We start from the raw sequence: 21,645 nt of genomic DNA on the forward strand, positions 1-21,645 counted from the left end.
CAAACCTTATGAGGAATATCTGCAACAGCTCTCCTTACATCCATTTTTTTTTATACTGCATTTCCTGGTCAGGGTCTCACGTGAGCTGGAACCTGTCTCAACTGACTTTGGGCAAGACGCAGTTACACCCTCGACTAGTTGTAGCAGGGCAAACTCGACACCAATTTGTAAAGGGAAACATATTTTTGCACTTATGAGATGTGAGCTATGATAGTTTAGAATGTTAAAATATTTCTCGAAACTGTTAATAAATCACCTCATTCATCGAGACCTGTAACCAGATGTAATGGATTCTTCTTGTACCCGTGTGTTTTGTGGACATTGGTTACAAAGTGTTTCTGTAAAACCCTGCTGACTAACAAACAAACAGCAGACATTTAGCTTCTTGGCAAAATCCATTAGTAATCCTCTGACAGTGACAATCTAAAGAGTTCATATTGGCTTTGTAAAGGCAGATTTTTTTTTTAATATACATCTCTTACATCCTGGTGTATATTAGAAAATGACTGGTGAGTGTATGCCTTCTCTGTTTACAGAAGACGAATGGTTAGAACCAACATACAGTAAATGGAAAACATTGTTGTGACAAGCTGTATTGGGAACTGAAGCAAAACCACATACAATACAACAAACCCAAGCAGATACCGCGTAGGTAAGCAAATAAGATGAATTTAAGTCAGGAAAAGCCCGTGTCCATTTTTTTTCATCATTTTAAAGTGTGACTTAGTATTGTCATCAATGTGATTTCACAATTTTAACAAGTTGTGCATTTGAATAAAACGAAATTGTAAAATAAACTAAATTCCTTCACCAGTTGGCTTAGCCTCATCTGATGAAGGAGACGTGTAGTACATGCAGTTAGAATTTTTGTTCTAAATTTCTCATTTAGAACAAAGGTCTCTGCCAAATTAACCAGTATTGTGTTATCCCAGCTTTCTTTTTGTCTGCTCACCTTGACCGAACTTCTTGCATCAGCAACACAATTAGAAAATGTAACTAAACTCGGAAATAAAGTGCATTCAGTACAGCTCAAACATAAGATCGGGGTCCGCAAGGCAACAATACAGGCAATGCAAAATTAGCGAGCGTCAAGCTCACTTATCTATTATAGATTTTCCTCAACACGAGAGTGTCGGATGCTTTTAAAAGCTGAAGCCATGCAGATGTGCAGCTACATGATATGTCAGGACAGGTGAGTTGCAGGCAAGCTAATCAGGAAGTTCCAACCAGTGCCAGGCTATAAGAGATGCTAGCTTACGACCAAGCTAACGTCGAAGCTAAAGCCAACCAGCTCGAAGTCCAAAACATTGGCTCCTTATTTGGAGGGGCGACAACACACAACACCCAAACCGTCCTCGATGAGGGGGGGGGAAATGCGGATAAAAAATAATTCAAAATGTCTTATGTGTCAACACGTCACAGACTCACTGAAATGAGCACATTTGTTTACAAACAAGCTGTCAACTTACTTGCTTGAAGCGATGAGGAGTTGGCTGCTTGCTGTCAAGAGTTCAGCGAAGATCGTCTATATTCAGCGAAGATCGTATGACCTAACAGGACGCATCACTCGATGCTTCAATTGCACGCTTTCCGGTTGTATGGAACGCAAGTGCTGCCACGCATGCGCACTCCTTCAGTTATCAAGTCGGCGGCAAGTTGAGATAAAAAAAGTTTATGTAAAATTTAAAACATGCAAAATAAATTATTTTATTAGTCAAAAAATAGGACATTCTCTTTTTAACATTGAGACATCCATCCATTTTCTTTACTGCGTACCCTCACTAGGGTTGCAGGCTGCGGGAGCCTATCCCAGTTATCTTCGGGCGGATGGCGGGGTACACACTGAACCGGCCAATCGCAGGGCACAAAGAAACAAACAACCATTCGCACTCACATTCACACCTACGGGCAATTTAGAGTTCAATCAACCTACCACGCATGTTTTTGGGATATGGAAGGAAACTGGAGTGCCCGGAGAAAACCCACGCAGGCACGGGGCGAACATGCAAACTCCACACAGGCGGGGTCAGGGATTGAACCCTGGTCCTCAGAACTGTAAGGCAGACGCTCTCTCTAACCAGTCGGTCAACGTGCCACCTTATTTATTTATAATTTTTTAAATTATTCTGATGTTTATTATTACGTTGGGCGACTGGTTAGCACATCTGCCTCACAGTACAAATCCGGCCTTGCCTGATTTCCGGGTACTGTGTACCTTGTTCACATATTTCTATTTTTTATTTTTATATTTCTAGTGTATACATATGTATTCAAACCAAAGTAATTCTCAACAACTGTTTTTGGAGGTCAGACGACTCATCAGAACAGTAGATTTATGTGGGTTTTATTATAATTACACACATCTATTCCAAGCAATTACAAATCTTTCTTTGTCAAAATGTGTCACTGTAAAATATTACTGATCATATATATCTCCATTTGTACACTGACTGAGGAGTATCTGCAACATTTGCACAATCAACATTGTGCCAGATGATCGCGGTACTCGTCACTTTAAACTGCATACACTCCTTGAAGTCTCGGCAACCTTTGCACAATAATCATTGCACCGGACTATTGCAATATTAGTCATTCGAACTGCTGTTAGAGGACTCTGCATCTTTTGCACAATTGTCAAAAAAAAATAAAAAAATTCCGGAATTACCAGATAATTATTAACCTTTTATTGCCCAGTGACTGTTTTTCTCAATGTCTTTAGGTCTCAAAAGTGTTCTCTGTCAATTGACTGTCTGTTGTCATACTAGGGCGGCTCCAACTACCGGAGACAAATTCCTTGTATGTTTTTTGGACATACTTGGCAAATAAAGATGATTCTGATTCTATGTAAATTTCTTTATCAACATTTCAAAATAGTTTTTTGTTCTGTTTAACTAGTAGCTTCTGAACTTGTTTAGTAGGTAATACAGTAAGTAATGAAATGATAATAATATTCTTTGTAACAAAGCGTTTTGTCCTGACATTTTGTATTGACTTTTATAAACACATGACACATTTCACATTGGTTTGAGTAATACCTTCAGTGTCCTGTACACGTATTTGCCCTTAGTTGCTGCTATCAATGGTGTAATTTTATGCTGAAAAGAATGGAAAAGGTTGTAGATTCTGAGAAAAAAAAATGTAGTAAGAATTTTATACTCAGGACTATCACAGAAAACATTGTTGATCACAAACAAAGATGACTTGTAGCATACTGCATCTAAAAAGTTGATGTTCTCACAATGTGAAGAGAAACAACAGTGCTGTGTTGATACTGATGATTCAACATGAAAGTAATAGTAAACGAGAACAAATAGTGAATTACCCTCCTCATCTAAACAAACAGACAAATGCGTGTAACATGAAGCGCATGTTCATGCAAAACGCAAATGAGTCCCATCTTTGTGTGTAAAACTTGTGTGTAAAGACTTGCAAGTGTTCAGTATCCTGCCACATCCAGCAGAAAAAGCACACCAGACAGTAATAAAGTAGAGAGCATTGCAGTTTTTTCTGGTATGTAGTCTAATGTGGTTGCTGCCTCCACGTGTATATTGTCAAAAAAAAAAAAAAAAAAAATGATAAAGATTAGACTTCACACCGACCTGATGGGCTTGATCGGTATCGGCCGATAATTAGCATTTTATGCTGATCGGCCGATCGGCTTTGATGTCATAATACGGCGATCCGATCAATGACGTCATCGACCGGCTCTGCAAAAGGCATTTACTCCGCCTCGCCGTCGCGTATGAATCCAAAAGCTAGTTTATTTTTTTAGCCTCGTCACGTGTCTTGTGGCGTAGTACTGTAACTATCTGATGGCCAATAAAAAAAAATTTCCATCTTGTCGGTGAAAAAACACGTCGTTGGTATCTTGACTATTTTGCGGTGTCTCAGACAGACAACACGGAAGTTATTTGTAGTCTGTGCACAACTGAAGTATGTCGTGGGGAACGTCATCTAAATGCTTCAACACAACAAATTTGATCGGGCACCTGAAGAATGTACACAAGGAGGAGGATGCCGCGTTCAAGCAACGCAGCGTGGGGGGGTTGGGGGGGATGGAAGAAAACCCAAACGAGTGCAAACTCTGGACAACACCCGTCCATATAGCTGGGACAGTGAGAAGGTTAGAGTAAGCGTGTCATTAACAGTATTTGTTAAAGTAATTTAATTGCAATAAAGCAAGGTAATTACAGTAAGTTAGTTAATTACATTATTTCTGTCACGTTGTACTGTTGATTTGACTTAAACTTATGTCAGGGGCCAATTCTTGAATGTCCCCTAGAGGTCACTGATATTTAACTTTTGTCTACAATGCTAGAGGATACTTGAAGATACTAAGTATACAGTACGCAAGTATATACAATAAATGAACAAGTCATGTAAATGGACACATTGCTCCATCTTGTGATCGGATCAGTGATCGGTTATCGTTTTTTTAAACTTGATCGGTGATCGGCGCCAAAAATCCTGATCATGTAAAGCCTAATAAAGATACTTAGTGCGTCTTTAAAACGCAGACGACGACACAAAGTGGAAGCTCAGTAAGGGACCAAGCAAACCACGGGAACTTAAACGACCTGTGATTCACTCGTATTTGCTTACAAGTATATCTACATCGATCAACTGTACCTCACTATATTCATGATCTGTCAGTAAGGTTACACAATAAAGTAACATTTATTGAACTTAGATTGAAATTGAATTCTAAAACAGCTTGCATAGAAATGGAATCTCCTGTAAACTTGAGCATGCACTGATAAGATTCAGAACTTTGTAGGTAGGATGACACAACTGCCTCACACTTCATTATTTAACAGATGACATTTTTGTTTTGGGCAAATATGTAAACACTACTTTATCAGTATATTTTGATAGTCAGTTAGCCCTCAGTCATTAAAGTCAATTAACAATCAAATTACAGTGTAGTAACCAAAAAAAAAGGGTCAACTACGACCCCAATTCCAACTGAAGTTGGGACATTGTGTAAAACATAAATAAAAACAGAATACAATGATTTGCAAATCATGTTCAACCTATATTTAATTGAGTACACTGCAAAGACAAGATATTTAATGTTCAAACTGATAACCTTTATTGTTTTTAGCAAATAATCATTAACTTAGAATTTTATGTCTGCAAGACGTTCCAAAAAAGCTGGGACAGGGTCATGTTTACCGCTGTGTTAAATCACCTTTTCTTTTAACAACATTCAATTAATGTTTGGGAACTGAGGACACTAATTGTTGAAGCATTGTAGGTGGAATTCGTTCCCATTCTTGCTTGATGTACAGCTTCAGCTGTTCAACAGTCCGGGGTCTCCGTTGTCATATTTTACGCTTCATAATGCGCCACACATTTTCAATGGGAGACAGGTCTGGACTGCAGGCAGTCAAGTACCCGCACTCTTTTACGACAAAGCCACGCTGTTGTAACACGTGCAGAATTTGGTTTGGCATTGTCTTGATTAAATAAGCAGGGGCGTCCATGAAAAAAAACGTTGCTTGGATGGCAGCATATGTTTCTCCAAACCTGTATGTACCTTTCAGCATTAATGGTGCCTTCACAGATGTGTAAGTTATCCATGCCATTGGCACTAACACAGCCCCATACCATCACAGATGCTGGCTTTTGAACTTTGCGTCCATAACAGTCCAGATGGTTCTTTTCCTCTTTGGCCCGGAGGACACGACGTCCACAAGTTCCAAAAACAATTTAAAATGTGGACTCGTCGGACCACAGAACACTTTTCCACTTTGCGTCAGTCCATTTTAGATGAGCTCGGCCCAGAGAAGCCGGCGGTGTTTCTGGGTGTTGTTGATAAATGGCTTTTGCTTTGCATAGTAGTGTTTCAAGTTGCACTTACGGATGTAGCGCCAAACTGGATTTACTGAAATTGGTTTTCTGAGGTGTTCTTGAGCCCATGTGGTGATATCCTTTACACATTGATGTCGGTTTTTGATGCAGTGCCGCCTGAGGGATCGAACGTCACCGGCATTCAATGTTGGTTTTCGGGCTTGCCGCTTACATGAAGTGATTTCTCCAGATTCTCTGAACCTTTTCATGATATTATGGACCGTAGATGATGAAATCCCTAAATTCCTTGCAATTGTACGTTGAGGAACATTGTCCTTAAACTGTTCGACTATTTTCTCACGCACCTGTTCATAAAGAGGTGAACCTCGCCCCATCTTTGCTTGTGAATGACTGAGCAATTCAGGGAAGATCCTTTTATACCCAATCATGGCACCCACCTGTTCCCAATTAGCCTGTTCACCTGTGGGATGTTCCAAACAGGTGTTTGATGAGCATTCCTCAACTCTCAGTCTTTTTTGCCACCTGTCCCAGCTTTTTTGGAACGTGTTGCAACCATAAAATTCTAAGTTAATGATGATTTGCTCAAAACAATAAATCTTATCAGTTTGAACAATAAATATCTTGTCTTTGTAGTATATTCAATTAAATATAGGTTGAACGTGATTTGCAAATCATTGTATTCTGTTTTTATTTATGTTTAACACAACGTCCCAACTTCATTGGAATTGGGGTTGTAAATTAGAACTGTGAATATAATAAAGTGTCCAAACACCTCCTAAAACTGCTTTATGTTCACCACTTCTAGTTGCAGTGTCACACCTCTGTGCTGATGGCTTGTGTGTTGGTGTAGAAATCAGGTGCTCTGCTCCAAGGAGCCTCCCTCAGCAGGGACCCCTCCACGGCGGGAAGCGGCATGGCCAGCGCCTGGTTCTCGTAGTGTGTGGGCATGTAAGTGATGCGCTCGCCTCCGTTGCGCATCTCATCAGCGGTACGGCTGAAGAAGGGGGAGTCATACGGGGAGCAGGTGGGGCAGTAGTGGCGACGCCCCGCTGTGGCTTTCTTGGCTTTGCGGGATGTGGGTCGCTCTGGGGGCGAAAGTGACACCGGGATGCCGATGGTCCCATCCAGGCCAGAGACATTGCAGGTGTTGCAGTCAAAGTGTTGCAGAGAGTTGGAGCCACTGTCAGAACCATTCTTCTTGCAGCAGTAGTACTGAACAGAAATAATATATTTTAACATATAAAAGCACAAAAACTTAAAAGATGGATTAAGAATTCTGAAACATTCATATTGTAACTGTGTTCATCGACATGCATTTCAACCATCAGTCTCAAGATGACACTAAAAAAATATTTAAGAGTAATTTGTGTTTGCCTAACGTTAAGTACACTACTGAGCTCTTGTGTGCTAATGCACTTATTGTTGTGGCAAGTGTTGTACTGGCATACAATAACATTCAAACATGAAAAAGGGAAGTGTACCTGGAGTCTACAGTAACAGAGCACAGCTATGATACACAGAAGTATCACTGTGGCCAGTATTCCTCCAGTTATGACAACAGTTCCAGCTGTCATCCGACCAGCTCTCCATTAAACTCTGACAAAGGCACAAGAAACGACAACATCAAGTTTACAAGGCATCGTGAAATCACACATGCTAATTGTATGAAGTCTTAGTACTGTACATGCAAGCGCTTTGATGTCATAATCTCACAATCAATCTTTTCTGCTGCTGTCAAGACTCCCAATGACTGCTCTCAATAGCCTATACGCTGTTTATATGTAATATTTCTGTTTGTTTCAGCAGGTTTTCTCAGAGTACGTTGGCTTCTTCCCACATTTCAAAAACGTATTTTAGGTTAACTGAAGTGCCCTGCGATTGGCTGGCAACCAGTTCAGTGTGTACCCCGCCTCCTGCCCGATGACAGCTGGGATAGGCTCCAGCACGCCCGTGACCCTAGTGAGGAGAAGCGGCTCAGAAAATGGATGGATGGAGGAGGTTAACTGAAGACCCGAAATTGTCAATGGGTTTGTCTATATGTGCCCTGTTATTGGCTGGTGACCAGTCGATGGTGTACCACGCCTCTCATCTAAAATCAGCTGGCATATGCTCCAGCTCACCCATGACCCTAATGAGGACAAGAAATATTGAAAATGGATGGATGGCTGAATCTATATATAGCATAATATCCTGTTTATTTATTATTTAATCATGTACCGAAGAACGCCCCCCCCCTGACCAGAACCTGAGTGTTCTTCTCTTATTGGATTTCTGTGCTTGTCATGGATTGCCCATAACAAACACCATGTGCGGACATAAGGGTGTCCACGTATTCACTTGGCACCAGGACACCCTAGGCCAGAGTTTGATGATCGAATCGATGCCATCAAGGTGAAGAAGGAGTACTATCAGACCTTCTTGGCCCGTGCAATTGTCTTCGGTATGTTTAGAAAATTAATGTTGAAGAACTTCAAAGTTGACCTTGCATCTTTCAAATTATCTGTATGCGGCTCTCAGAGGAAAAGTTTGGACACCCCTGGATAGCTACTCTGTACTGATTCGCTGATATTATTATTCTTGTGTGCCGCAGTGACGCGTAACAACAAAGTCCCAAGAATCCACGGACCACCACAGAGACCCACCTCAGGAAGAGAAGTCTTATTCTATTGCTTTGTTTAGATCTTTGATATACTGATGATGATGCCATTATACTCACTTTTAGGAAAGCTCTGCTTAACACCTGTAAAACAAACCAAAGGAGTGTTTTTAAAATGAGAGGCAGACTGACAGACAGATGTCAAACTAGATGCACTTACATGAGAAGAGTGTCCCTGGGTGACTGAGAGGTTAACAGTTGACTGAAGTCAGATCAGAGGTCAGTGATATGCGGTCCCACCACTGGATGAACATACTGTATGCACATCTCTGCGGATAGAACAAATGTTTTGAGTGTCACTTCTAGTAGACTGTATTGACCTCATTTGAAACTCATTTTAACAGCTAAATCTCCACAAGGTGGCAGTAAGGGACAGAAACTGGCCATTTAGAGCCATACCATATAATTCCTCTGGTAAAGGAAGAGCAGGAGGAGGAGGACCACCAGAAGGAACAAAAGAAAAGGGAGAGAGGAAAAACAAGACGTAATAATAATGATGCAAGACAAAAAAAGACAGATGAAAGATCTCTATGTAACTAAGCAGATTCCCAGCAAATGCATTATATACACATTTATAAATTGGTCACTGTGATGTGTTCATAAGATGTTGTACTGTAGTTTTCCCCATTTGATCTAGAACAAGAATATAACTTTTCTAACACACCAACTAGAGGTGTACAAACAGGTTCACCAATTGACCACTGACAATCACAGCAACTATTCTACTTATTTCAATTCAGTGCATCTTCAAATGACATCATGGTATGACTACTGATGGGAAGAGAAAATAATGGAGCAGGAGTCAGTGATGATCCAAAGCACACCACATCATTTGAAAAACAGCTCTCCTTTTTACATGCAAGCTGTTGAACGTAAATCTTTTTTTGCATTACTGTTCAGCCTATTCCATTTCAGGTAAATTTGCTTTGAGTGCTGTGTTGGTTGTCTAATCCTCCATTGATGCAAAAATAATTAGGCATAAAAGACAAAAAAAAAAAAAAAAACAACAATGTGCAATACACACAGTAGGTCTTGAGAAATCTCAAACTGAGGATTATTGAAGTGGCTTTGCCGCTTAAAACACAATAAACAGGAAACTGCTTCAAACTCCCTGAGAGGCGAAAAAGCATCTACCACATGCCCTGATCTGGAGCGCTACACCACAGGCCCTGGGCTAATGTTTCTGTCAGATGGCACTTTTACCTTCAATTATTTGTGGAGAACAAATAGCAGATCCCCCTCGACATCATCCTGCATCAGAACTTTCCTGCAGAGGCTGCAATCTCAGAGCCAACACACCATGCAACCTGTCAGAATTAATGGATGCATTTTGAACTTTGGTTCATAATTTACTCGGAGACCTAAATTTGTTTTTATGTTTGCATGCAATTTTGTAGGGTTGGGGTGAGGAATATCTATGAACCAGCAGGCACATGCACAGTTTACACACACGCATGTAAACTCAGCAAAATAACAGAAGGCAGCTGGATCAGTCACCGCTGGGTCCAGATTACACTGGCCCTCAGTCCCACGTACAGTGTTGCTTGGATGCTGATAAAACACTTGACTCATAGACATTCAAGTACTTACAAACATGCACTCATGTTAAATGAGGCGATCACTGAACATCCATCTGAACAGACGATACGGTTCTACTGGCACTTAAAAGCTGTGATTGCATTTCATTAAATGAATAAAATAACCAACAAATATTCCACAGATGATTAAATGAAAAATAGTGTAATACAATTGAATCCTCTGATTATTAATTTAAGTAAAACTCCATGTTTCACTGTAGGGAGGCTACAGTGGTTTTTGTTTTGTTATGTTTTTTTGTAGGTTTCATTTTTGCTGTAAACAAGACGCTCCAGTTTTATATAATTTGTCAAAGGATTTTCTCCTAGAATCTTTGTGCTTGTCAATACACATTTTACCAAATTCCTAATTCTATTTCAGAGACCATTGTGCATTTGTTTTTCTCTGATAAAAATGTTACGAACAATTTTCCTGCAACTGCTTCATAGACTTGGTGATTCCAGCATTTGAAATGTCTCTATTATTCCGTGAAACTAAATGGAGAAAAGCACAATTAACTGTTCATTAAGAACTCGCTAAAATGTTTTAACATTCAACAAGAATGAGTACGCTACTACTAAGGTAACCGATTAAGGGGTCTTGGCCATAAAATATCTCTTTTTGTAGTTGCCTTTTATAATGGAAAACTGAGACCAAAATGGACTAAAACCAACAATGGCTCAGTCCACCAACTGAACTGTCGTTTGGCATTTTAAAGAATTCCCATTCATTGGGGGTAGGCAAGGTGTTGGCACATCTGCCTCACACTCGACAGTCCCAAGTTACACTGGATTCTGCATGTTCTCTCTGCCTCTGTTGATTTTCTCCAGGTATGCCTTCATTTAAAAATGGGCTTCAGCTCACCCACCATCCAAATAAGGACACGTGCTACAGAATATGGATGGATGGATGGATGGAAAATAATAATTAATATCTATGATTAGGATTGAGGCTACACAGCCGGCAGGATGGATACTTGGTGAACAATTTCCTAGTGGTATGTCATTGTAAATGCACACACTCCAGTTAGTATTTGCTGTTGTACTGGACCATTGTCTGACTTCATGTTATGTGACTGAATTTGGCTGTTTTGGGGTCAGTCAGAGTAATGAACCCCCCACCCTAACCTATTCCTCCCTCTGATGGAGTGTTCATGGCCATCAGTCTTCAGGAGCATCTGAAAAGCCTTGACTTGTCAGGAAGATTTTTACGAGATTGATTTTTCATTTTATTTTTATTAACTCAGGCCAGCATTCAGCTTGTGTGGTACTCACTCATCTTACGAGTTAACAAATATGCCTCACCCCACAATTACGTTCTTTTATGCAGCCTGGTTGACAAGTAATTTGTGTAACCTTCCTTCAGTTCTCTACCCACAGTTGGAAAAGCCAGATTAATTTTTGAAGCCACTGGGGTGAAATTTGATGACCAGCAAAGACATGGTCAGAGTTAAGCCACGAAGCATCCATCCATTCATTTTCTATATCGCTTGTTCACATTAGGGTCGAGTTGAAGCGTATCTTAGCCGACTTTGGACAAGAGGCGGGTTACACCCTGGACTGGTCTGATAAGCATACTGTATTACTAAATACAAAATAAACATTATTATTATTTTTTTTTATATTATTATAACAGTTGTCAAACTGGTGGCCCGGGGGCCAGATCCGGCCCGCCACATCATTTTATGTGGCCCGTGAGAGTGTCCATCGACTTTGTGTTTCTTGCTAAAATACCAAAATTTCAAATTGTCATCACTTTTAAAAATATTGAGATATTGCAAGCAAGTTACCAACCCCACTTTTAAAATAAAATTGATTCATACTGTAGTTTTTACTGGCTTCTGATTTCAAAACTAATTATCCATTAATTTGTGTATATGTAATAATATAAGGCAATCCTACATTCATATGGGTTTGCAGCCATAACGGCCCTCCGAGTGGAACCATAGCTACGATGCGGCCCGCGACAAAAATGAGTTTGACACCCCTGAATTATAACCTCGTGTCTTGAAATAAACCATGTCTGATCTTCTCTGTTTGCTCCAAAGGTTTTACAACCACTGAACACAGCTCTTAAAGAGTAACATTAAAACCAATGATGGAACAAACACAACAGGAGGAAGTGACAGCGACACTAGTCTTCAAATTACAATATGTCTGAAAGTCTGTGTAGTAATCTAGTGTTTAAAAAAAAAAAAAAAAAAGGGGCTCGAAGCAGATATCCGTGTTTTGTTTCCAAATACATGAAATATGTTTGATAAGTGCTGAAAACATCCATCCATCCATTTTCTGAGCCGCTTCTCCCCACTAGGGTCGCGGGCGTGCTGGAGCCTATCCCAGCTGTCATCAGGCAGGAGGCGGGGTACACCCTGAACTGGTTCCCAGCCAATCGCAGGGCACATACAAACAGACAACCATTCGCACTCACAGTCACACCTACGGGCAATTTAGAGTCTCCAATTTATGCATGTTTTGGGGATGTGGGAGGAAACCGGAGTGCCCGGAGAAAACCCACACAGGCATGGGGAGAACATGCAAACTCCACACAGTCAGGGCCGGGGATTGAACCCGGGTCCTCAGAACTGTGAGTCTGACGCTCTAACCAGTCGGCCACCGTGCCGCCTGCTGAAAACATGAGAGACTTATAACAATCTACTGCTGAATTGTTGAGCTATAGCTTAAGCTTGGCGGCACGGTAGTCGACTGGTTAGCATGTCTGCCTCCTCGTTCTGAGGACCCGGGTTCAAATCCGGCCTCGCCTGTGTGGAGTTCGCATGTTCTCCCCGTGCCAACGTGGGTTTTCTCCGGATACTCCGGTTTCCTCCCACATCCCAAATTAATTGAGGACTCTAAATTGCCCGTAGGTGCTCCATCTTAACGTTAGCAAGCTAACTATCGCTAACCGAGACAACATGGCTTCGTGGCTAAGTTGATACTCGTGAATGGGGCAATGCCGACTGTCTAACTACCTGGGCTTCCTCCTACCGTGCCACTGTCGTCAGGTGCCGTGTTCGGTTGTGACATTATGTCACCAACAAAGAAGGTAAGCTTACTTGTGTGCTTTTTTTTTATGATTATCGTCCACAATAACCATTCAATTTTGAAGATGAGCATCCTAATGTGATTTTACATCGTATAAGCTATCACCCTCTCAGTATGTTTGATTCCTTTTGGCGCATCCATTTGACACGCCCACAGCATCTGAGAGGTGGCCCTTATTATTCACGTTTTGAAACCTGATTTTATATATGTAGCGATTTATTTATTTTTTTATTCATTCAAATTTGGCAGGCTGGTTAACATCACTCTTCTCAGTGGTGTGTCAAATTTACATGAAATATTCTGGGCCAGCTTAGTGCTACTTTAAAATTTCATACAGAGTTTGGCATTTTAAACTCTAACGGTGGAAAATCAGTTCAAATGCATTTTAAACAAATCATACATAAATTAGTTTCAGTACTATGGCTATTTAATGCGGATTTCATCCACAGCTTTCAGCAGCTCAGAAAAAGATCTGAACTGGCATGTACTATTCAAATGAAGATAATGAGTTGACGCTGTGGAAGGAAACTCAATACAGCAGCAGACGCAAATTAAATAATGTGATAAATGTTGGGGGTAATTGGATTTTCGATAATGTGAGCTGACAGCTGACTGTTATCTTTGTAGTGGTTGCACGCTTATTTTGGTAAGGGATGAAATAAAAATAAAAAAATCAAGTTTGGATGTAAGCGGCACAGTGGACGACTGGTTAGCACATCTGCCTCACAGTTCGGAGGACCCGGGTTCAAATCCGACCTCACCTGTGAGGAGTTTGCATGTTCTCCCCGTGCCTGCGTTGGTTTTCTCCGGGTACTCTTGTTTCCTCCTACATCCTAAAAACATGCATGGTAGGGTAATTGGCAACTCTAAATTGCCCGTAGGTGTGAATGTGAGTGCGGATGGTTGTTTGTTTATATGCGCCCTGTGATTGGCTGGCAACCAGTTCAGGCTGTACCCCGCATCTCGTCCAAAGATAGCTAGGATGGGCTCAAGCACGCCCGCGACACTGGTTCAGAAAATGGATGGATGGATGCTTAAACTTAATTCATTAATATTGACTGAATCATTGATAATATCCCTTAAATGTGACAGTGTTTTCGAAACATTTCTCAAAATTGTTTATATAATTCGCCTCGAGGAGCATTTTGAGTATTTGAACAATAATGAGATCCAATGCAAGAGCTGTTTTCTTTATAAAGACATTTTTGAGTTTTGATTGACAAAGCCAGAGAGATAATCAACAATGTGTTTATTATTGACGTTATAGTTTTACATCATACGGAACTGTTATAATTTCCCCCTTTAAGTACAGTAGGTAAATGAGATAAATGTGTTTCGAAACCCTTTTCATTATGATGTAGAACTGTTCAACAGAAACACACAAAAAAGAAAACGTAATCCTGTTATTTGAGTTACCACATGTGAGCTAATTTCCATACATTTGCATGATGTCATCAAAAAGGGCATCATTCCACAATCCTTTAAAGGCTGCAAGCCATCAAAATAATCAAAAGTCTTCCAACAGCACTATGTAGTAGACTCAGTTATTGTTAGAAGCGAAGTTAAGCCCCAGAAGTATTTTACTGATGTTTACATTATGCCATAAATGCAAAGAGCAGGCAGATGAATGTTGGGACAAACAAATGGGATGAGGTTTTTACCAGTTGACAAGATTATTTGACTATGATATGACTATGATCATACAAACACATAAATGTCTTATCTGGAAATGGCAAGGGAAAAATACACCATTATACTTATGCATCTGGACCTTTGTTAAAATTTGGTCCAAGCAACCTGGTAACAAATAGATGTTTGTTGGAAAGTTGTTTGATTATAATAATTGCACTGTGGGCCTGCATGGTTTTGAAATACTGACAATCCTATTGGAAACATTCAGAGAAGAAACCATATCAATAATATGACCAATACATTGCTGCGATGTGTGTACCCGGTCTCATGAATAACGTCAGCTAGCAAAGGCTCTAGCTTATCCGCGATCCGATTGAAGATATTCAGAACAGAAAATGGATGGATGGCTGGAACAATACATTGTATTCCATATATACTGTAAGTGTCGTACCTTGGAGATTTCGGAAGCATTTTCACGTCAGGGAACTTTAAAAGAATGCATGTAAGGCTTCATGAGCTTTACATAATGAAGATAAAATGATTCAGTCTGGAAACATTTCCAATTACCTTTGAAACATTAAAAGCACACAGTGTAGCAAAGACAAAAATGTTGCTCAAGCGTCCTTCTCTCGCTGTTCTATCAAATAAAGTTTCGCGGGAAGAGATTTACGACTAAAGATCCATCAAGTTAAATTACCTGATTCTTCTGCAAGTCATTTTTGGCAATGAATGCCACTCAGAATCATCCTCTTGGCCCAATACACAGACAAAAGCACATGATCAATAGCAGTGCTTAAACAAATCTGTCTTGCAAAGTTAAAACAGAAAATGTAATTTTTTGAAATTGTTTTGTCCATTCAAGCTAATGCCTCGTCTGATGTCATAAACTCCAGATTTATCATTGGAGTACTTCATAGTATGATGCGGCTATTCAGGCTCCCAACACCAAGCCTGACAGCTTCTGAGTCAGCTCTTCTATGAATTTGTTGTCGCTCTGGATCTGACCAGGTATTACCAAAAAAAGCAACAAATAGAGAGCAGAGCTGTGTCAAGCCAAGTAAAAGAAGAAGTGGGGAGCGATAGTATATTTATGAGATATAAAAAAAACATTGGCTGCGCTGTGAGGGATATGCATATGCAAAGTGCACCTCAAGCAATTGGTAGGTTCAATGCACAATGGCATGAATAGAATTATAGCTCAAATTCGCACAGCACTCGTTCAGCTTCGTTATGATAAAATTATCGTAATCATCATCTTTCTCATGCTTCAAACTGGAGAGATTGTAGCTCATTTTATTATTATTATTATTTATGATCAATTCCATTAAGACTCCTTGTGAGGACATAATATGCAGAAGAAGGTAAGTGATATTCTGCAGACAGCTGTGCGTCAAGCTGCTTTATGAGGTTTGCAATTGTTTCACCAGAGTTTCTTCAACACTTAGCAGCAGTGCTGCATCACTTCACATGCACCCACAATAGTGACTCTGGCAGCAGGGACGCTGGGTAATTATTGTTCCTCCTTTCTGCTGGTTAGTATCATAGCCTCATAAAAAGGAAATGAAATGGTCCAGCTTCTATCTTTGGGGGAGTAATGTACCACTACCACTATTTCATTAGCATACAATTTCGTGGACATTGTGTGTGACAGGGAAGAAGGCAGGCGGAAAAGAAATCAGTACTGCTCAAACTCATGAGAGGAATCTCGGTTCAGGAAAGATGTTCACGTTCTGGAACTATGAAGGCATTTTTATTGGCCTGATCTCTAACTTCACTACACATTTTTGTTTTCCCTCAAAATTTGTTAGCAAACCGTGACTCCGCTTTCCCTTCCTAAGGTGCCGGTTCACTAAAATGATCAGAAGCTACAAGAGCACGAACAGTTAAATAACAGTGCAGGTTCAAACGCAAAACCAACAAAGGTTACTCCAAAACTCAATAGCACTGGATAATATAAATAAACAAATAAACAAACAATAACATGTGCAGCAGGGTGATCTAGCTGTTAGCATATCTGCCTCATCGTCAAGAGGTTCTGGGTTGGAATCCCAGCTTAGGTCTTCCCCTTGCTTGCATGGGTTTTCTCCGTGTATGCTGGCTTCCTCACATATTCCAAAAACATACATGTTGGATTCATTAAAGACTCTAAATTCCCCATAGGTGTGAATGTGAGTGTGAGTGGTTGTTTGTCTAAGTGTGCCCTGCGATTGATTGGCGACCACTTCAGGGTGTACCCCGCCTCTCGCCCAGATTCAGCTGGGATAGACTCCAGCACGCACACGACCCAAATGAAGACAATCGGTATCGAAAATTGATGGCTTGATAATAATAGAATTATTAAAGACAGAGCAAGTGAAGAAAGAGCTGGTGATGCAATCCTTTCCCCTCAGCATAAAAAACAAAAATAAGCGCATGTATCCATTAGGGTGATACATGACAGCTTGTAATGGAAATTTATCAGAACAGATGTGAGATCCAATAATAATGCTTTTTATCTTCAGACATCAGGCAGATAGCATATGAACCATTATCCGAGGCACGTGGCGCTATCTATGTGCTCTCCCCAACAGCCGCTTCGCTAATCAGAAGGCCTCATCGGCGGCACCCTTGAAGATGCTCGATCCAACTTCTCCCCTTCCACTGATGCAATAAAGGGACAAAAAGAATACTCTTGGTATTTACCAGTGTTTTACAGTAAAATAGAAAATATCAGTCACGACTCAGCACAATTGGCTTAAAGCAAGCTTTCACACACACACAGAATGCATGTTCACTTTCATAATTTCCAAGTAGTGTGAGCTAGGTAATAATGTTAGAATTGATTTGTAAGGGTTTTTGTTAATGTTGGGTGTGTTTGACGGTTGTGTTGTTGTGATACTTTTGTAACAGTTTAATTCAGGTTGAAATACATGATACTGTTATATTCCATAACTTTGTGCCTTTTTTCCTCGTGTAATTGGTTGCACAGCATGTTGCTAATCAGGGGACTGAGGCTCCGACTTACTTAGCATCATAAAAAAGTGCTCTTTTGTTTGAGCTTCAAACAAATCTTGCATAAGACAGCTATTACAAGATCAGTGCTGATGAAGTCAAATAAAGTTAAGGAGCTTCTATATACCAACTTCAGTCCTTCTCTGGGGGAAAAGAGGTTCCATTCCATGTCCAAGTATCAAGTTGTTTTCTTTTCTATTCTCATGTGGTGGAGTTAAGAGTAAGTGGATTTCGTGACTGGGGATCCAGAGGAAATGTTTCGCACGTTGTACCCAAAGGCAACAAGTAAATATTTAATGCATTTGTTTCATCTATGATATTGCATGTCTGTGATTCAATTTAGTGAATTCCTTATTTGCATTATGGGAAGTGAAAGTGTGTGAATATACTACAACCCCAGTTTCAATGAAGTTGGGACATTGTGTTAAAAACAGAATACAAAGATTTGCAAATCATGTTCGACCTATATTTAATTGAATACACTACAAAGACCAGATATTTAATTTAATGATATTTAATGATAAACTTTATTGTTTTTAGCAAATAATCATTAACTTAATTTTATGGCTGCAACATGTTCCAAAAAAAGCTGGGACAGGGTCATGTTTACCACTGTGTTACATCACCTTTTCTTTTAACAATATTCAATAAACGTTTGGGAACTGAGGACACTAATTGTTGAAGCTTTGTAGGTGGAATTATTTCCCATTCTTGCTTGATGTACAGCTTCAGCTGTACATCTCCGTTGTCATATAAAATGCTTCATAATGCGCCACACATTTTCAATGAGAGACAGGTCTGACGTCTTGGATGACAGCATCCAAGACGTTGCTTGGATGGCAGCATATGTTTCTCCAAAACCTGTATGTACCTTTCAGCTTTAATGGTGCCTTCACAGATGTGTAAGTTACCCATGCCATTGCCACTAACACAGCCCCATACCATCACAGATGCTGGCTTTTGAACTTTGTGTCCATAACAGTCCAGATGGTTCTTTTCCTCTTTGGCCCAGAGGACACGACGTCCACAATTTCCAAAAACAATTTGAAATGAGAACTCGTCGGACCACAGAACACTTTGCATCAGTCCATCTAAGATGAGCTTGAGCCCAGAGAAGCCGGTGGTGTTTCTGGGTGTTGTTGATAAATGGCTTTTGCTTTGCAAAGTAGACTTTCAAGTTGCACTTAACTGATGTAGTGCCAAACTGTATTTACTGACATTGGTTTTATGAAGTGTTCCTGAGCCCATGTGGAGATATCCTTTACACATTGATGTCGGTTTTTGATGCAGTGCCGCCTGTGGGATCGAAGGTCACGGACATTCAATGTTGGTTTTTGGCGTTGCAGCTTACATGCAGCGATTTCTCTAGATTCTCTGAACCTTTTGATGATATTATGGACCGTAGATGATGAAATCTCTAAATTGTCCTTAAACGGTTCGACTATTTTCTCACGCACTTGTTCACAAAGAGGTGAACCTCGCCCCATCTTTGCTTGTGAATGACTGAGCAATTCAGGGAAGCTCCATTTATGCCCAATCATGGCACCCACCTGTTCCCAATTAGCCTGTTCACCTGTGGGATGTTCCAAACAGGTGTTTGATGAGCATTCCTCAACTTTCTCAGCCTTTTTTGCCACCTGTCCCAGCTTTTTTGTACGGAGCCCCCCTGGTGCCAAGGTATGATAAAAATAAAATTCATTGATAATCTGTTCCCTCAGTTTAGTAATCCGTTCCCTCAGTTTAGTAAACTGTACCCTCAGTTTAGTAATCCGTACCCTCAGTTTAGTAAACCGTACACTCAGTTTAGTAAACTGTACCCTCAATTTAGTAATCTGTACCCTCAATTTAGTAATCCGTTCCATCAGTTTAGCAAATGTCTGGGGCTCCGTATACCTACGTATATCTGTCAAGTGAAGTAAATTCTATTTGTATGTTATATTCTTACTCGTGTGAATTCTGTGTATAAATTTTCATGTCGTGATATATCCTACATCCCATTTTTTCAACTGAAAGGCAATATTGCTGTAGTTCGAGGGGGTTGATCATTATATAGCAGTACTAGCAGGAGTGGCTACAATTAGCCTGCGTGTTTCCTAAACGCAGTACTAAATTGAGGGTACGGTTTAGTAAACTGAGGGTACAGTTTACTAAACTGAGGGTACAGTTTACTAAACTGAGGGAACAGATTATCAATTAATTTTATTTTTCTCATACCTTGGCACCAGGGGGGCTCCGTGTTTTTGGAATGTGTTGTCGCCATAAAATTCTACGTTAATGATTATTTGCTAAAAACAATCAAGTGTATCAGTTTGAACATTAAATATAGCTTTGCAAATCATTGTATTCTGTTTTTATTTGTTTAACACAACGTCCCAACTTCATTGGAATTGGGGTTGCATCATATATAAAGGATCTGCGATTGGCTGGCGACCAGTTCAGGGTGTACCCCGCACACCTTCTCGCAAACAATCAGCTGGAATAGGCTTCAGCACGCCCGCGACCCTACTGAGGATAAGCGGTACGTAAAATTAATGGATATAAATGGGTTAATTTATGCCCCCATGTCTCATGTGTGTACGTGTGTCATACAGCGGTATGCTGCAGTAAAACTACTTCATACTTGTAGATGAAGCTGTCTGTGCTCCAACGGCCTTGCTCTCACCGACCTCACCCCCACCCCCACTTTGTCAATAGTTTTTTTATAGCCAAATATATAGTCATATTGCAGATGCATGGCAAAAAACAACAATCCAGCCATTCTGAAGGGTCCCCAATAATTTATACAGCACTTCTGAAACACGTTCCTCTTTTCTAGCTTGTTTTCAATACTGAACACACCAATCCAAAACAAACCTGCGCACTAAAATCAATGTATCTGTAACCCACTTAAGATGTTTGAATACATTCATTCATTTTATGCAAGGATGTATTTTTGAGGCAGTTGTCACCTCGACTCGCCATAAGTCACGTGCTGCCATTTGACTCATCTCACACATTCTGGTCCTTTACAAACAAATAAGGCAGCCAAATATGAGAAACACCTTTCAGTATGATGCAGTGCCACCAGAATAAACATATTGTTAAATGCTCACATCTCTGACATCGTCAATAAATACTACAGCACCTAAGAATTATGTTTACAAAGAAATTGGTGTAGCTTCAATACAAAGCTCATTAGATTGCAAAGGTGTACCTAATGTTATGACAAATTACTGCATTTGCGGGGGGGGGGGGGGGGGGTTATAAAATCATGACTTATTTTGAAAATTAATGAATCGGTGACTGAGCTTGATAACACCAGTTACGTACCTGACCTAGTTACATGAAGCGCTCGGTTGTCCTCGCGCTGATCTCGATGGAGCTGACCAATTTTAAGGCGGCAGCATCCTCAGCGAAACAAGCAGAGCCCGCACGCAGCTATCACGTCCGAATGGGCCGACTGCAAAGGTCAGAGGGGCTGCACACAGCAAACACGGATAGTTGACGCGTAACAATCGAGCATGGTCACGGCGCACAGAGAAGAGGAAGGCGAGGAAGAGCTTTTACGCGCGCGCTCTGGAAGAAAAGGAAACGTTCAACTTGTGCGCGCTCCGAAGCGATGAACAAAACCAACGCTGCAACATCACACAAGTGACGACTGAGAAGGAGGAGGCGCAGAGAGAGCAGGAGCCGCCCTCCGAACGCGCTAATGACGCAGCAGCTTAAACTACAATTTTAGTTCGAACAACGAGGGGATTTTAATACACACAAACACACGAGTAAACATTCAGGATTAGAAAATAAGTAGGGGAAAAAAAAACTTTGCACCTCATAGTTGTGAAGTTTTGGGGTTCAAATCTCGACTCCCGTTTTCATGTACAGGTTGCATGCTGTCCTGTACGTGTTTGCGTGCATTTTCATTCGTTCACATTTTTTTATCAAGAAAAATAGCACTGT

At 40.5% G+C, this 21,645-nt stretch overlaps 2 protein-coding genes across 5 annotated transcripts in view; both read right to left on the bottom strand.

Annotated features, from left to right (window-relative positions):
• The window catches only part of rabgap1l (RAB GTPase activating protein 1-like), a 110,023-nt gene extending 108,478 nt beyond the window's left edge, over positions 1–1,545 (bottom strand). For all 4 annotated transcript variants that reach the window (XR_009769002.1, XM_061682938.1, XM_061682937.1 and 1 more), the window contains exon 1: positions 1,470–1,545. The gene's annotated coding sequence lies outside the window, so the exon portion shown is untranslated. The remainder of the gene's footprint in view (positions 1–1,469) is intronic.
• A 5,005-nt stretch (positions 1,546–6,550) lies between these two features.
• Positions 6,551–21,107, bottom strand: LOC133406568 (protein FAM163A-like). The gene is made up of 5 exons (XM_061684251.1): positions 21,019–21,107; positions 8,631–8,739; positions 8,531–8,554; positions 7,296–7,410; positions 6,551–7,026 (listed from the first exon to the last, which is right to left on the bottom strand). Exons 4-5 carry the CDS (start codon positions 7,386–7,388, stop codon positions 6,628–6,630), a joined length of 492 nt encoding a protein of 163 aa, XP_061540235.1. The 5' UTR covers positions 7,389–7,410; positions 8,531–8,554; positions 8,631–8,739; positions 21,019–21,107; the 3' UTR covers positions 6,551–6,627.
• Between the last annotated feature and the right edge of the window lie 538 nt (positions 21,108–21,645).

This window comes from Phycodurus eques, chromosome 8, assembly GCF_024500275.1.
Source record: "Phycodurus eques isolate BA_2022a chromosome 8, UOR_Pequ_1.1, whole genome shotgun sequence".
In the NCBI taxonomy this organism is placed as follows: Eukaryota; Metazoa; Chordata; class Actinopteri; order Syngnathiformes; family Syngnathidae; genus Phycodurus; species Phycodurus eques.

Coding starts and splice junctions, on each gene's coding strand:
- LOC133406568 (XM_061684251.1), bottom strand. CDS start 7,388: ATGACAGCTGGAACTGTTGTCATAACTGGAGGAATACTGGCCACAGTG. Junction 7,027..7,295: donor TCTGTTACTGTAGACTCCAG/GTACACTTCCCT, acceptor ATTTCTGTTCAG/TACTACTGCTGCAAGAAGAA.